A 16,792-nucleotide genomic window follows, 5' to 3' on the forward strand; every position below is an offset into this window, starting at 1 on the left:
TGAAGTAAGTCAGAAAGAGAAAAACAAATACTTCATATTAATTCATATATGTGGAACCTAGAAAAATGACACAGACAAACTATTTGCAAAGCAGAAATAGAGGCACAAATGCAGAGAACAAATGTATGGATACCAAGAGGGGAAGGGAGGGTGGGATATACTGGGAGATTGGGATTGATATATATACACTACTATGTATAAAACAGATAACTAATGAGAGCCTGCTGTATAGCACAGGGGACTCTGCTCAACGCTCTGACCTAAATGAGAAGGAAATCTAAAAAAGAGGGGATGTATGTACACGGGCAGGGGATTCACTTTGCCGTACAGCAGAGACTAACGCAACATCATAAAGCAACCATAATAAAAATTAAAAAAAAAAAAAACAAAAACCAAACAAAGCTGGCAAGAGCTTTAAAGATTCCTATAGATTAGAAAATCTACAGCTTAGAAGGTGTTTCCAAAATCTCCACCTGTTTTTCTAGCGTCTCTTTGGGAGCAAACTGTTTTGGTGCAGAAGTGATGTTACAGTTTGTTATATAGAAAACTAAGATGTGGCTGAGTTGATGGTATGGCTCACGCTTGAATGACCATAGGAAAATTCTACCAGAAAACCAACCTGTCTTTGGCATCCAGATATACGGCATCGTGAGTTCTACAGACTATTCACTAAAGAGGTTTACGAGGGGTCTTGGGAATGGGAACCCACTCCAATATTCTTACCTGCAGAATCCCATGGATAGAGGAGCCTGCCAGGCTACAGTCCATTGGGTCACAAAGAGTCGGACACAACTGAGCGACTAACAGTTTTACTTTAGACCTGACTGGGCTGATAATTATGTGAAGTCATCCCTTCTAGTGCAGGGAATGTACCCAAGTACTGGGTACAGAGCCTAGATCAGGGGTGGCAGGGAGGCATCATCTGGCCAAGTACATTCAGAGCTTGAACTTGGCCTTTCAGAGGGGTGGGGGGTGGAGCTGTTCCCTGCTCCCATCCACTAGGGTCCTCTAAGGACACTCACCATTCCTGTCGATGGCAAAAGGCACATCAGTTGTGACGATTTCATAGTTGCAAATCTGGCTGTACTGGGGGGAGCAGTCTTCGTCGATGGCCTCCACTTGCAGGATGCTGTCATATATCTTGCCCTCCGTCACGATAGCCTTGTAGGCTGGCTCTTTGAAGGTGGGAGCAAATTCATTGACGTCCTTCACCTGGATATGGACCACGGCCCTAGGACAATACACAAGAGGGAAGAGATGCCAGTAATGAAAGAATTGCACCAGACTTCTGCACTTCCCATGGGCACTGATTCAGGTCCCAAGGCCAAGAGAGTGGAGAAATCATGACAATCGGGGTGGCTGTTGTCTGAGGGCCCGGTCCCCACCTCCACTGAGATGCTTCTGCCTGTCCTGCCCCAATTCTTTCAGATGAATTCACCCCAGAGAGATACCCCCACCCAGATTCTTTGACCTTCCTTGTTACTCAGCTTCAGGCAACACATTTCCTCTAGAACTCAGTGGTCTCCAAGCTTTTTGGCACCAGGGACCAATTTCGTGGAAGATAGTTTTTCCATGGACTGGGGGTGGGGAGGGGATGGTTTCAGGATGATTCAATCACATTACATTTATTGTGCACTTTATTTCTATTATTATTACATCAGCTCCACCTCAGATCACCAGGCATTAGATCCTGGAGGTTAGGAATCCCTGCATCTCTCCAGCTCATTTGTCTATTCACACCCCACTCAGTAAGAATTGAGTTCAGTTCAGTCGCATCTGACTCTTTGCGACCCCATGGACTGTAGCACGCCAGGCTTCCCTGTCCATCACCAACTCCCATACCTTGCTCAGACTCGTGTTCATCAAGTCGGTGGTGCCATCCAATCATCTCATCCCCTATTGTCCCCTTCTCCTCCTGCCTTCAATCTTTCCCAGAATCAGGGTCTTTTCCAATGAGTCAGTTCTTTGCATCAGGTGGCCAAAGTATTGAGCCACTCTTACTCTGACTCAATTTGAGAGAGTTATAACCCCAAATGAGGCTTCCTTGGTGGCTCAGATGGTAAAGAATCTGCCTGCAATGCAGGAGGCCAGGGTTTGATCCCTGGGTCAGGAAGATATCCTGGAGAATGAAATAGCAATGCACTCCAGTATTCTTGCCTGGAGAATTTTATGGACAGAGGAGCCTGTCCACGGGGTTGCAAAGAGTTGGACACAACTGAGTGACTACCACTTTCACACTCTATAACCCCCAAATGAAGGACACTGTGACAGACAGAAGCATATGGCCTGGCAGAAATCCAGGGAAAGGTCCCAACCAGTTCTGCAGGGATAGGTTGGATCATAGAAAGCTTCCTAGAGGAAGTGACAACTGACATCAGGCCTGATAGTACGATAGTAAAATCGGGGTGTCTGCATGTGAAGCAGAGGGGTAGAGTATTCCAGGGGTAGAAAGTGACCCGTGCTGATGCCTGCAGGGGCCTGTGGACCTAGCCACTGGTCTGGCAGAATGGAGCTTCAAGGAGTGACGCGCATGCATATCGAAACAGACAGGCAGGCAGGGGAGGGAGGCAGGGGAGGGAGGCAGGGAGCTCCATCAGGTCACTCACTTGTGAGATTTCTTCCAGGCTGTCTCCCGGGGCCCCGTGCCACAGTCATAGGCCTGGATGATGAACGTGTACTCCTTCTGCAGCTCACAGTCGATGGGGCTCTTGGCACGGAGCCGGCCTTCTCCAGACGTCTTGTTGAGCACCACAGCCTCAAAGGGCAACTCCTGGCCGTGTATCTTGAATGCACAGATTTCTCCTGCAGGAGGACAGAAGGAGAGAGCAAGTGTCTTAAGAACAGCCAGACTGCACACAGAGCTTTGACTGGACCAGATTTACAAACCCAAAAGCCCTAGGCCATTTTCCTCCACGCAGATAACTGTCAAGCTGGAAGCAGTCTTTAGGGAGCCAGTCCAGCTTGTTCCTTTCTGGGATGGTAACACCGGAATGTCCCCCATCCAGTGCAGCTGGCAGAAAAAGCAAGGCGGTGGGGAGGGTGGTCATCATGCAGGGGAGCTGGCTGTTCATCCCAGTTTGCCAATTTTCCTGGCAGGTTTCTTGCCTGCCCTCTGCCCAGTATGAGATTAAGGAATTTGACCACAGTCAAAAGACAAATGACTACAGAGGAAAGGAGAAAAAGGCCAAAGCTTTCACTGTCTTTTGTTCTGTGACAACATCCTCGATTCTTGAAAGTGTGCTCTGTGAAGCAGTGACCTGGGCATCCCTGGGGAGCTTGTTAGGATTACAGCCTCCTAGGACCTGGTCCCTGGACCTCCTGAGTCAGGAGCTGCATTTTTTTATTTTAATTTTTTTAGTATGTCCATTATATCTTTTTTTAAAAGTATAGTTGATTTATAATATTGTGTTAATTTCTGCTGTATAGCCAAGTGACTTGGTTATACATAAGTATATATGTATATACATTCTTTTTTATATTCTTTTGCATTACAGTTTATCACAGGATATTGAATATAGTTCCCTGTGCTATAGTAGGACCTTGTTTTTTATCCTATATACAACAGTTTGCCTCTGCTAACTTAATTAGGGTCCCCAGGTGACCTCTTTGCTCAGTCAATGTGAGCAGCGCTGCTCTGCTCTGTCCTTTACTCCTGGTTTAAGGACCCCACATTGCTGCATCCCCGTTCATGTCTCTCACCCACTACTTCTCTGTGGGGCCTGGGACAGACACCACTCCAAGCTTGCCATTTTCTCTCCCAACAGTGGAGGTGAGTCTATGTGAATTTCAGAATCCCCGTGGAGCCTGAGAAACCATCTTCTTAAAGAACTGACCGTGTTGTAAAATAAATGCATTTCTCTCCCTCAGCTGGGTTCATGTGTATTATACCTTTTTCTCTGCATTAAAATGATAAAGCAATGAAAATATCTTCTTTACCTCAACTGGCGAATATTGATTTCTTGAACCCTGACTGTAAGCCCTGTAGTAAGTGTTCTGGAAAGTCCTAAAGGTTTGAGACACATTCTCTCCCTGTGTGACGGAGCTTACAGACTTGTTGGGGAGACAATGTGTCGATGTCCAGAAGGACCATTCATAGTGCAAAGAGCTGGGTGAGCATCATGTGACATGGGCGTCAAGGGGTCCAGGCTGCTGGTGAAGAAAATGTAGGCTTGAGCCCAAGTCACGTTCCAGGTTTGCTACTTACTAGCTGATTTAGTCAAATTATGTTGACTCGCTGGGTTTCAACTGTGTCGTCAGTAAAAGCACCCAGGAGACGATGTCGTAGGGAAAGCATCTACCTGGCATGCCCCAACCCTGATCTGACATTGTCCCAGCTGCACTGCTGGAACCAGGGTGAGGTGCCTACTGTATATACTTTAATGGGGTCCTCACATTCAGAGTGACCAGGCACCTGCCCAGCTGCTCCAAAGAATAGACAGCATGAGAAGAAGGGATAACATGACTGCATGTCTGCTCTGCCCAGGCATCCAGCTTTGTACCCCCACCCAGGTGATCTGGTTTAATCATCCCAGCAAACCTGCAAGGCAGACATTGTATACCAATTAGTACAAATTAACAACAAATAGGATCAGAGAAGTTATTGCTTGCTCAAGGTCACACAGTGAAAGTTGGTATAAACCCTGGGTATGGCTGAGTCCTGACTCCACACCCTTTCTGTTTCACTGCACCATCTCCAAGCAGCCTTCTCAGAGGACCACTGCAGGAATTGCTTCCGGTAACATTCTAAAATCCTGTTCAAGCCTCACTCAGGAGAAAAAGCCCCCATTTTACATAGAGGAAGCATGCCCTGATCTCTTACTAACAATGTTTCCTGAGATGGTCAATCAATACCAATTTTACCTTTAGGCTTTTGTTTTTTACTATTTCATCGATCCTCAATTTCATTATGAACACTCCATTTTCACTACATTCCCTCCTGGCCATTTCTCAAATGTAGTCATGGAATAATGAACAAGACAGACAGTTTGTGGGCCAGGCTCTAACAAGAAGGCCGCTTCCCATTCTGTCACTGCACTGCCTCTTGGACAAGACTAGGCCTACAGCCTTCAAGGTGGGAAAAGGGGTTTCATCCCATCCTCAAGTTTCATTTCTGCTCTGAATTGGCTGGGTTTGAAGAGATGGACTTCTGACATGCCTGCCTTGAGATTCTATCTCAAGATCAACGCCAGTTACGGGAATACTAGCAGTAAATGTGCCCAGATTAGTTCTAGGGTATTCTCTGAAGTTTCCAACTATTGCCACAATTCTAAGAGTCATTGGATCCTTTCTCTTTGAAAAGTCCAATTAAACTGAACGTAAATGAGGGCAATTCTCTGTTAGAGACACTTGATCTCATCTAGAGTAGTCCTCAAGGCTCAGAAATCCTGAACCAGAAGAAAGGAGAGGAAGGAGGAAAAGGCAAAGGAGGAGGGGGAGATCTAGACACAGGGGAGGCTGAGAAAAGTAAACCTCAGGGCCACATATTTTCATGGAACTAAATGCAGCCCAATTCAACTCAATAGAGCCAGTATTTTTTGAGTAAGTGCAAGGCACTGTGCTGGACCTGGAGACACAAAGAAAACAACTTGGATACCTTAAGGCAGTGGTCCCCAATGGTTCTGGTACCAGGAATTGATTTTGTGGAAGATGATTTTTTTCCACAGATTGGAGATGTTTCAAGTCATTACATTTATTGTGCACCCCATTTCTAATCCAGTGTCACCAATGATCTGACAAGAGGCAATTGGTCTGTGGCCCAGAGGTTGGGGATCCCTCCCTTAAGGCATAAAGACACCCAATCCTCAAGTTCCCATTACCTCCTTGAAGAGACAGTGAAGTTCACAAGGGCTATGCCATGCTCACTTAGTCTGCACCAACTCATACTGAGATGGGACTTAGCCTCCTTTGAACAAATACTAGAATCCACCCTAGTGAAATACATCACCCTCATTGATCTCACCTCTTCATCTGACTCTTGTGTTCTGGCTGCAAAAACGTTCATTCATTTATTCATCCATTCATCCATCTCGTAAATATTTGTTAGGAACTATGCTCCCAGCACTGATGAAATAGTGATGATCAGACCCTACCCAGTCCTGGGGTGATAGCAGTCCAGTGAAGGAGGAAGTTAAGGAATCGGGTAGTCACCTGCTGTCAGCAAGGATGGTGATGGTGATATGTGCATTGAAGGAGGTACTAAGAGTCCTGACCTGGGCAGACTGGGCAGGGAGGTCTAAGCTAGATGTGATGGATGAGCTGAGATCACAGGAAGAGAAAAAGGGAGACAGCCAGGCCACAGGAGAGTGAACTTAGTTTCAAGCAGGGGGGGAACACATGGGAGTGCCCTTCAGCAGGAAGGGACAAGGGACTGCAGAGACCCGAGTAGAGGCAATGGGGCAGGGCCAGCTTCATGGATTTGCAACCGGAGAGGCACTCAGGGGCTGTGTGCTCAAGAGTGCCCTAAGCATGGTTGAAGTCTCTGCTATTGCCACACTGAAATTCTTAACAATGTTATCTTTAAACTTGGGTTTTGTAAACGAAATCTGATGGAACAATGGAGTCTTTCTTGAGCAATGGAGGTGGTCCCTATTCATTGCTCTCCATTCGTATCTAGTGGTCAGGATATGCCATGAGCAAAGTATTCTAGTGGACCCATGATGTGGAGAAGGAGATTCAGGAACCTCAGTGAGAGCAAGGTGAGCATGTGACATCTACAACTGAGTAATCCACTAGGCAGGGAGCTAATAATCCCATGAGGCTACCCTTTCTGTTTAAACCAAAATTGAACACAGAATGAAGGCAAGTGACCAAAGAACCTTGTCATATCCTCTCTTACTATGTTCTTCCCTGCAGTAGCCAATCACTTAGGCTGAAAAGGACGACAGAGAGATAAAGATAAAATCGTCCATTATTCCTTTTCTTTTTATACCATCCTTACTACCAGCAAGCCAAAGGTACAGAACGTTGGTAGAATATATGCATGTGAAGAAGTGAAATGAAAACAGTTGAGTATTGCCAGTGTAGCATTTACACTGCTCTGGTGAAGAATAAAATACGCATGCATACCTGAGCTAGGACACACAGATTTTGTAATCTTCAGAGATGCTGCATAGCCGTTAACTGCTCTTCTATTTGCATTTGAAACTGCCATTGCATAGTATAAAGATAAATGGTAGAAATTATGCTAATAACCGAAATTAAAAAATTTTTTTTAACGTAGAACCACATCAAACAGCAAATTAAAAACACAGCAAGTTGAAAGACTAAAAGACAGGAATGTGCTGGACAGAGTCCTGAGGAAGAAGGATATTTAAAATTGCAGTTCCCAACATCTGTGAGTGACACATTGGGCTGTCTTGATCTTTTGTGAGGCCTGTCACCAGAATTTGTTATTACTAATAAAGCACAGTAGTAGGAGGGTGATGTATTTAAAAGATCAGACCTAATGGCTTCCATATAAAAAATATCACTTTTAAAATCTTGCTTTCCAATCTGCTCTCCTGGGTGGGACAGCTGGTGTGTGACCTGTGTGTGGGAATTCAAAGCACTGATGCACACGCACTTGGGATCAGCAACGGACTCTGTGGTGAAACGGAGCCAGCAGCATCGGGCATTGCTGTGGCCTAAGGTGGTTGAACTCTGCTTCACCGAGAGCCCCTGGAGGGGCCAGACCAGTAGAGGAGCCTCTGCAGTGTCTGGAGGGGAAGGTTGTCATGTGGCTTCAGCCCCTCATCACCTCCCTCTTTCTCACAAATACATTTTCCTCTGCAGAAACACACCATATGACAGACACATCAGCAGAAACTGGTGTAGTTATCTCTTGAAAAAAAACTCTCTCTTAATTCCTCCCATAAGATTCTGGGGAAAATGAATGATGAAATTGATGAATGAATGAATTAATGAAACTGATTTTTAGAATATATTTTCTTCATATCCTTGAATACCCTTGACCAACAGATTGGGTTGACTTTATTTTTCAGGTGCAAAAACAGCCTCAGAGAGATTAAGTGGTTGACCCAAGGCCTCTTTGATAGTAAGGAGTGGATCAAGAACTGAGATCTAGACCCTTTGAATGTAAATCCTGTGCCCTCTGTCCTTTCATGTTGCTTATCACTGGGTGGGTATGATGTTCTAGGAGAGCGGTTTTCAAAGTGTGATCTGTACACCCCTTGGGTCCCTAAGGACCTTTCTGTGAGGTCCTCAAAGTCAAAACCATCATATTAACACTAAGATGTTACGTGATTTTTACCCTGTTGATATTCGCACTGATGGTATAAAAGCAATGGTGAATAAAAGTGCTGATGCCTTAGTAGCGCCTGACTGCATTCTATGTGACAGGTAGTCAACTGTAAAAACAAAGGAAGAAGTCCAGTTTCACTTAAGAATGTCTTTAACGATGCAGTAAATATTACCAATTTTCATAAATCTCAATCCTTGAGTACATGTATTTTAATATTCTGCATAACAAAATGGAAAGTACTCATAAAGCACCTTTGTAGAACAAAGAATGGTAGGAAAAGCATCTGTGTGATTTAACTTGAGTGGGAGCTAAACTAGGATGTTTTCATAGGAGATGCTACTTTTACTTGAAAGAATGACTGACAGATAAGCTATGTTTATTTAAATAAGTGTGTGGCAGGCTTTCTTTTAAAGGAAGTCTGTCACTTCAAGGAAAAGAACTCATCATAGTGGTTAACCAATGATAAATTTGAGACTTCAATTTTGGAAAATCTGTGTCTGCCACAGACAGTGTGACAGTTTGCCAATGCTTTAATACTTTTCTGATGAAATGAGTAGTGGTATTAAGGAATGTAAATGTTGATAGGGTATAATGAAATATGTCAACTTTTGAAAGATCTACTTAACCTGAAATCAATATCTCCTAAATGACCAATGCATATTGTTATGCAGAATGTATGAGTAAAAGATTCATTCAAAGTGTGAAATGGACCAATGGATTTTAATACAGCAGTGTATAATAAGTTTATCGATATGATTTCAGATTCTTTATGGCAGCTAAACTTTAAGAAACTATTACTGGGACTTCCCTGGTGGTCCAGTGGTTGAGAGTCTGCCTGTTAATGTAAGGGGGTATGGGTTTGATCCCTGGTCTGGGACTATCTCACATGCCTCAGAGCAACTAAGCTCATGTACCACAACTACTGAGCCCACATTCTAGAGACTTCGGGGCACAACAAGAGAAGACACCACAATGAGAAGCTCACACCACAACTAGAGAGTAGCCCCTGCACGCCACAACTAGAGAAAGCCTACTTGCAGCAATGAAGACCCAAATAAATAATTAATTAATTTGAACAAATAATTTATAATAAATACATTATTTAAATAAACAAATAATTTAAATAAATACATTATTTAAATAAATAATTTAAATAAATAATAATAATAATAAAATAAATAAATAATTTTAAAAAGAAGCTATTACTTACAGGGTTCTGGTACAGTATCAGAGAAGAATAGCTATGATTATCTGAAAAGATTTTTTTCTCCACATACTTTAACCTACACAGCATATCACAACAGATTGAAGGGAGAGAAGTTATGAGGGTCTGCTGCTACTGCTGCTAAGTCACTTCAGTCGTGTCTGACTCTGTACGACCCCACAGACGGTAGCCCACCAGGCTCCCCCGTCCCCGGGATTCTCCAGGCAAGGACACTGGAGTGGGTTGCCATTTCCTCTCCAATGCATGAAAGTGAAAAGTGAAAGTGAAGTCGCTCAGTCGTGTCCGACCCTTAGTGACCCCATGGACTGCGGCCCACCAGGCTCCTCCATCCATGGGATTTTCCAGGCAAGAGTACTGGAGTGGGGTGCCATTGGCTGTCCTCTATTGAAACAGACATTGAAGAGATTGCAAAAATGTGCACGGTGCCACTCTTCACACTAATTTGGTTTTGGAAAATTTATTTTTGGGGTCAAATCAGTTATATAATGAGTTTATTATTGTAATGAGTTTATTATTGTGATTTTTTAAAAAACAAGTTAATAAATCAGCATTTTGAATCTTCTCAATTTTTGTTTTGAATACAGTAAACATCAGTAGATATAACCCAAAGTGTCATTAGCAATGTTTAAGAGTAGAAAGTTGTCACAAAACCAAAAAGTTTATCATTTACCAACCATAGTTGCCAGCCAGGATTCCATATTATATTCCTGGTACTTGCAACATGACCCACCACCTGTCAGAAAACTCTCGATCTCAGAGCAACTCAGTTTTCTCTCCATTGCACAGCTGAGGCATTTGTAATAAGAAGAACCAGGCAGAGCTGGCTATCAACAAGCTGCTGGGGGTGGGATTTCATTTCCACATCTTCATTCAAACATGGATGGATAACCTCTGGCTCTGGAGCCGGACAGGCTGGACTTGAATCCTCCATTATCTACATGTGTGACCTTGGGCAAGTCACTTATCTCTCTGTGACTGCTTTCTCATCTATGAACCGGCATGATATTGGTAACAGTTATTCATAGCATTCTTGGTTGTTGGAAGGATTAAATGAGTTAATACATGCAAAGCACTTAACAGTGCTTGCCATGAAGTAAGTACTATATATATATTAGTGCTTACCATTGTTATTATATTGAAGAAAACCCACACACTTCTGGCAAAGTCCCTGTTCATGTTGAGAATGGAAGAGGCCAAATATGGAGTTCACTTCACCATCAGAAATATTTCCAATGTGTGTCACATGTGTCATTGAAAACAGTCTGAGGGCTTCCTTATGGTCTAGGGGTCAAGAATCTACCTGCCAGTGCCAGGGACACGGGTTTGATCCTTGGTCTGGGAATATTCCACATGCCATGCAGCAACTAAGCCTGTGGCCACAACTACCGAAGCTCGAATGCACCAGCGTCTGTGCTCCACAACAAGAGAAGCCACCGCAATGAGAAGCCTGCACACCACAGCTGGAGAGCAGCCTCTGCTTGCTGGAATTTGAGAAAGCCCCATGTGCAGTAATGAAGACCCAGCACAGCCAGAAACAAATAAAAGTTAAAAAAAAAAAGAGCATTTGCCTAACAAACAGTCTGGTGGCTCCTTGAAGTACTTTACACTTATCAGTCACAGCTTGACAACTTTCCTGGATATTGTTGGCCAATGACTGCATCCTGTGAATCTGCAAAATCTCGTCCAGGGCCAGTCCTGCTTCATGGGAAGAGATTCTGAGGGTGGGGTTTTTGTGTCCATCTGATTTTGCTCATCACAGTGACAGGAGGTTGCTAATGGCCTTTACTGGGCAGGAGTCAAGGGTGCCAAGGGCTTTCCTGGTGGCTTGTTTGGTAAAGAACCTGCCTGCCAATGCAGGAGACACAAAAGACACAAGTTTGATCCCTGGATTGGGAAGATCTCCTGGAGAAGGAATGGCAACTAGCTGTAGTATTCTTGTCTGGAAAATCCCGTGAACGGTGGAGCCTAGCAGGCTCCAGTCCCTGGGGTCCCAAAGAGTCGGACATGACTAAGCAACTGAGCATGTACGCACGTAAAGGTGCTGAACGTCCTGTCCTGAGCGGGCCAGTCTTATACCGCTGAGAACAGTCTCACCTGAAATGGCCATAGCATCTCCTTGAGAAACACTGCACCCCAAGCATGCAGATAGAATTGTTGGAACAAACATCAGGCCAGGTTCGTGACCCCAGGTTTGAGGAAAATGATCGATCTTGTCAAGGCTTCTGCTTCAGATTGGTGAGGTCCCTGCCAATGGAGGACGGAACCATCTGCTCTGAGCTGCATGCTCTGTCCTTCCAGCACACACACTCGGCAGGCAGGGAATACTGGCCACACCACCTGAGGGCTGGGCAGAAGGGTTTTTTAAAGTGTACTCCACACCTCTATGTGGAGCCACCTGTAGTCACACAAGGTGTAATAAAAAAAGACAGGACAAATGCTACTCACACCAAGTGGTAGTCATGCACAGAACATCAAATTAAGGCTGAACTTATACTTTAAAAAAAAGGTTGGTTTCAAGCCCTTCCACTTCAATAAAAACTTGAAATTTCCTAAAGTGAAAAGTTGAAGGGAAAGGTTCAATGGAGTGTCCCTGAACTTGACTGCCCCCTCATGTATCTAGGTGGCAGGAAGATCTCAGATCAACCAACACAGGCAGCTGGCCTTGCACTAAGCCCCAGCTCTGCTCTTCTCAGCTATAAGACCTTGAGTGTATCCCAAGTTCCTCTTCACAGCTGAGGATATAGCCATGCCTAATCCTGAACGTTCAGTGAGGCTGCACTGACACCCTAAATGTGAAAGAATGTTGGAAAGCATTAAAGTCTATCTACTTTTTATTATTACAATTATAATAAATCCTGCCTGAAGACCTGCAGCAGCTAAAAGCATATTGGCAACTTACCTTGTTTCTATTAGAAACCAAAGGTGGCAGTGGGGGAATGTCACCATTTACAGTTATCTACTCAATATTGAGCAAAAATAAAATATACTCTCTTATTTCAAAAGTCATTTTCATTTCCCTAAAGCTTTGTACTAAATAAAAATCCCCCTCTTTTTGGAAGATTAACACAGCGGTTACGTTTTTGCTGAAAAACCAATGAAGTTAATGCATTTTTTCCTTCTTCAACAATACTGTTGAAAGAATAAATGGTGTAGCAACCAATGTATATGCTAAGAGATTTGGAGTGATCCCCAGGGTTCAGTGAGTCATAACTGGGTCACAAAGAGCTTGGAGAGATGTCAGGCAACCATTTGTCTGGTTGGAGCCCATGGTCTGGAGGTGAAAGACTCCCAAGTACAAAAACATGCTGTGGTTATCATTCACTCATTAAATCTTCCCCAGGCATAAAAAAATATAGTAAGAAGAAAATGAATAATAATAATTTATAAAATTTACTCTAGCTCACATTTATTGGGTATTTATAGTGAGTCAGACATTTGTTTAGGGCTACAGCTTTCCTAGTGGCTCAGTTGGTAAAGAATCCACCTGCAATGCAGGAGACCCTGGTTCGATTCCTGGGTCAGGAAGATCCACTGGAGAAGGGATAGGCTATCCACTCCAACATCCTTGGGCTTCCCTGGTGGTTCAGCTGGTAAAGAATCTGCTTGCAATGAGGGAGACCTGGGTTGGGCAGATCCCCTGGAGAAGGGAAAGGCTACTCACTCCAGTATTCTGGCCTGGAGAATTCCATGCAGTGTATAGTCCATAGGGTCACAAAGAGTTGGACATGATTAAGCGACTTTCACTTCACAGTGAAAACAAGTAGCCCGCTTCTCTCTGTGTGCTGACCAGCCTGGCCAGGGATGGGAGGTTTAGATGAACCAGAGACTAGCTCGGTCTTTGAGGACAGGAGAAGGAGGCAGACATACAAAGAGATGAGTGCGACAGTGTACTGTTGAGGCTGCAGTAGGTGTCTGTTCTGGGTGTTGTGAGAACATAAATGATGATGGATCAGTCACTCTCTCTCCTAAATACTTCTAGAATTAGTGGTGGTTGTCATGCGGCCACCACCATAACTGCAAGAAGGAAAACCTTTCAGCCTCTGCTGAGACAAGACCCTGTTCTGTGGGCACAGCCATGTCTTTCTCTTTGCAAAGGTTTTGGTGCTGCTTTTCCCAGCAGAAGGATCAGTGCCTAAGAGTAAGGCAAACCTAGATTCAAACCCTGACTCTTCACTTGTCTTCTCTAAAATTTATAAAAAGTTAAACTTTGCTACACCTCCAGCTCTCCATTTATGAAATGGAAATACAGCAATCTCCCTCCAATGGCCACCATATTATAATCAGAATAGTACTTTTTCTTTCTGAAGCTGAGAATTTACGATGGCATCAACTGGGTTAAGTGATTCGTGAAAAGCTATACAATGGAATTCTCATTACAGCTGAATGAGGGAGGCAACAGAAAGGGATGGCAGGCCATATCAGATGGGCTCTTTCCTAGTTCCACTGTGTGATCTTACCAATGTTAATAATTCCCAGTCCTTCTGCTGATCTCACTGGTTGATCCTGAGGTGACCACAATTCAGATAAGGTGTGGACAGACGGCAGAAGGAGGGAATGAACAAGAATACCTCATTGACCAGGACAGTGACTGTTTATAGTGGCTGGATTTTTAATATTTGACAAGAGAGTGTTTAATTTTTGAATGTATCAAAAATTACTGGCCTAGATGCAATTACAGGATGGGGAAAAGTACCTTTACCACTGCCAGTGGGAATGAGGACTGTAAAATAAGGGTAGAGAATCTTATTTTTAAATGTTACAATAGCCAGGCCATGGAAGCAATCTAGATGTCTATCAGCAGACGAATGGAAAAGAAAGCTGTGGTACATATACACAGTGGAGTATGATGCAGCCATTAAAAAGAATGCACTTGAATCAGTTCTAATGAGGTGGATGAAATTAGAGCCTATTATGCAGAGTGAAGTAAATCAGAAAGAAAAACACCAGTACAGTATATCAATGCATATATATGGAATTTAGAGAGATGGTAACGATGACCCTATATGTGAGACAGCAAAAGAGACAGATGTAAAGAACAGACTTTTGGACTCTGTGGGAGAAGGCAAGGGTGGGATGATTTGAGAGAGTAGCACTGAAACATGTATATTATCATATGTGAAATAGATCACCAGTCCAGGTTCGATGCATGAGGCAGGGTGCTCAGGGTTGGTGCACCGGGATGACCCTGAGAGATGGGATGGGGAGGAGGTGGAAGGGAGGCTCAGGATGGGGAACACATGTACACCCATGGCTGATTCGCGTGCATGTATGGCAAAACTACCACAATATTGTAAAGTAATTCACCTCCAATTAAAATAAAAAGAAGAAAAAAAAAATGAAGGGATCTTGTTTGCACATAGCTGTTGGATACAGGTGAAGACCTACAAAACCTTCTAGAACTAACATCAAAAAACGATATCCTTTTCATATAGGGGACTGGAATGCAAAAGTGGGAAGTCAAGAGATACCTAGAGTAATAGGTAAATTAGGCCTTGGAGTACAAAATGAAGCAGGACAAAGCCTAACAGAGTTTTTCCAAGAGAATGCACTGGTCATAGCAAACACCCTCTTCCTACAACACAAGAAATGACTATACATAGACATCATCAGATGGTCAATACTGAAATCAAATTGATTATATTCTTTGCAGCTGAATATGGAGATGCTCTATATAGTCAGCAAAAACAAGGCCAGGAGCTGACTGTGGCTCAGATCATGAACTCTTTATTGGCAAATTCAGACTTAAATTGAACGAAGTAGGGGAAACCACTAGACCATTCAGGTATGACCTAAATCAAATCCCTTATGACTATACAGTGGAAGTGACAAATAGACCCAAGGGATTAGATCTGAAAGACAGAGTGCCTAAAGAACTATGGATGGAGGTTTGTAACATTTTACAGGAGGTGGTGATCAAAACCATCACCAAAAGAAATGCAAGAAGGCAAAATGGTTGTCTGAGGAGGCCTTACAAGTAGCTGAGAAAAGCAGAGAAGCTAAATGCAATGGAGAAAAGGAAAGATATACCCATCTGAATGCAGACTTCCAAAGAATAGCAAGGAGAGAAAAGAAAGCTTTTCTCTGTGATCAATGCAAAGAAATAGAGGAAAATAACAGAATGGGAAAGACTAGAGATCTCTTCAAGAAAATTAGAGATATCAAGGGAACATTTCATGCAAAGATGGGCTCAACAAAGGACAGAAATGGTATGGACCTAACAGAAGCAGAAGATGTTAAGGAAAGTTGACAAGAATACACAGAAGAACTATACAAAAAAGATCTTCATAACCCAGATAACTACGATGGTGTGATCACTCATCTAGAGCCAGACATCATGGAATGAGAACTCAAGTGGGCCTTAGGAAGAATCGCTATGAACAAAGCCAGTGGAGGTGATGGAATTCCAGTTGAGCTACTTCAAATCCTAAAAGATGATGCTTCAAAAATGCTGCCCTCAATATGCCAGAAAATTTGGAAAATTCAGCAGTGGCCACAGGACTGGAAAAGGTTAGTTTTCATTCCAATCCCAAAGAAAGGCAATGCCAAAGAATGCTCAAACTACTACACAAATTTCTCTCATCTTGCATGCTAGCAAAGTAATGCTCAAAATTCTCTAAGCTAGGCTTCAACAGTATGTGAACAAAGAACTTCCAGATGTTCAAGCTGGATGTAGAGAAGGCAGAGGAACCAGAGATCAAATTGTCAACATTGTTAGATCATAGAAAAAGCAAGAGAATTCCAGAAAAAAAAAAAAAACCCCATCTACTTCTGCTTTATTAACTATGCCAAAGCCTTTGACTGTGTGGATCACAACAAACTGTGGAAAATTCTTAAAGAGATGGGAATACTAGACCACCTGAACCTGCTTCCTGAGAAATCTGTATGCAGATCAAGAAGCAACAGTTACGACCAGACATGGAACAACAGACTGGTTCCAAATTGGGAAAAGAGTATGTCAAGGCTATTTATTGTCACTTTGCTTATTAACTTCTATGCAGAGTACATCATGCAAAATGCTGACAGGATGAAGCACAAGTTGGAATCAAGATTTCCAGGAGATATATCAATGAACTCAGGTATGCAGATGACACCACTCATAGCAGAAAGCGAAGGGTAACTAAGGAGTCTCTTGATGAAAGTGAAAGAGGAGAGTGAAAAAGTAGGCTTAAAACTCAACATTCAAAAAACTAAGATCATGGCATCCAGTCCCATCACTTCATGGCAAATAGATGGGGAAACAATGGAAACAGTGAGAGACTTTATATTCTTGGGCTCCAAAATTACTGCAGATGGTGACTGCAGCCATGAAATAAAAGACTCTTGCTTCT

General features: G+C 43.2%; 1 protein-coding gene across 1 annotated transcript in view; it reads right to left on the reverse strand.

Annotated features, from left to right (window-relative positions):
- CLSTN2 (calsyntenin 2) overlaps nucleotides 1-16,792 on the reverse strand; it is a 731,451-nt gene that overhangs the window by 168,581 nt on the left and 546,078 nt on the right. Inside the window, exons 3-4 of the mRNA XM_052642128.1 lie at nucleotides 2,607-2,802; nucleotides 1,023-1,231 (exon numbers count right to left, since the gene is read on the reverse strand). Of these exons, the coding sequence (XP_052498088.1) occupies nucleotides 1,023-1,231; nucleotides 2,607-2,802 (405 nt within the window). The remainder of the gene's footprint in view (nucleotides 1-1,022; nucleotides 1,232-2,606; nucleotides 2,803-16,792) is intronic.

The sequence above is a fragment of the Budorcas taxicolor genome, chromosome 1, assembly GCF_023091745.1.
Source record: "Budorcas taxicolor isolate Tak-1 chromosome 1, Takin1.1, whole genome shotgun sequence".
Taxonomy (NCBI): domain Eukaryota; kingdom Metazoa; phylum Chordata; class Mammalia; order Artiodactyla; family Bovidae; genus Budorcas; species Budorcas taxicolor.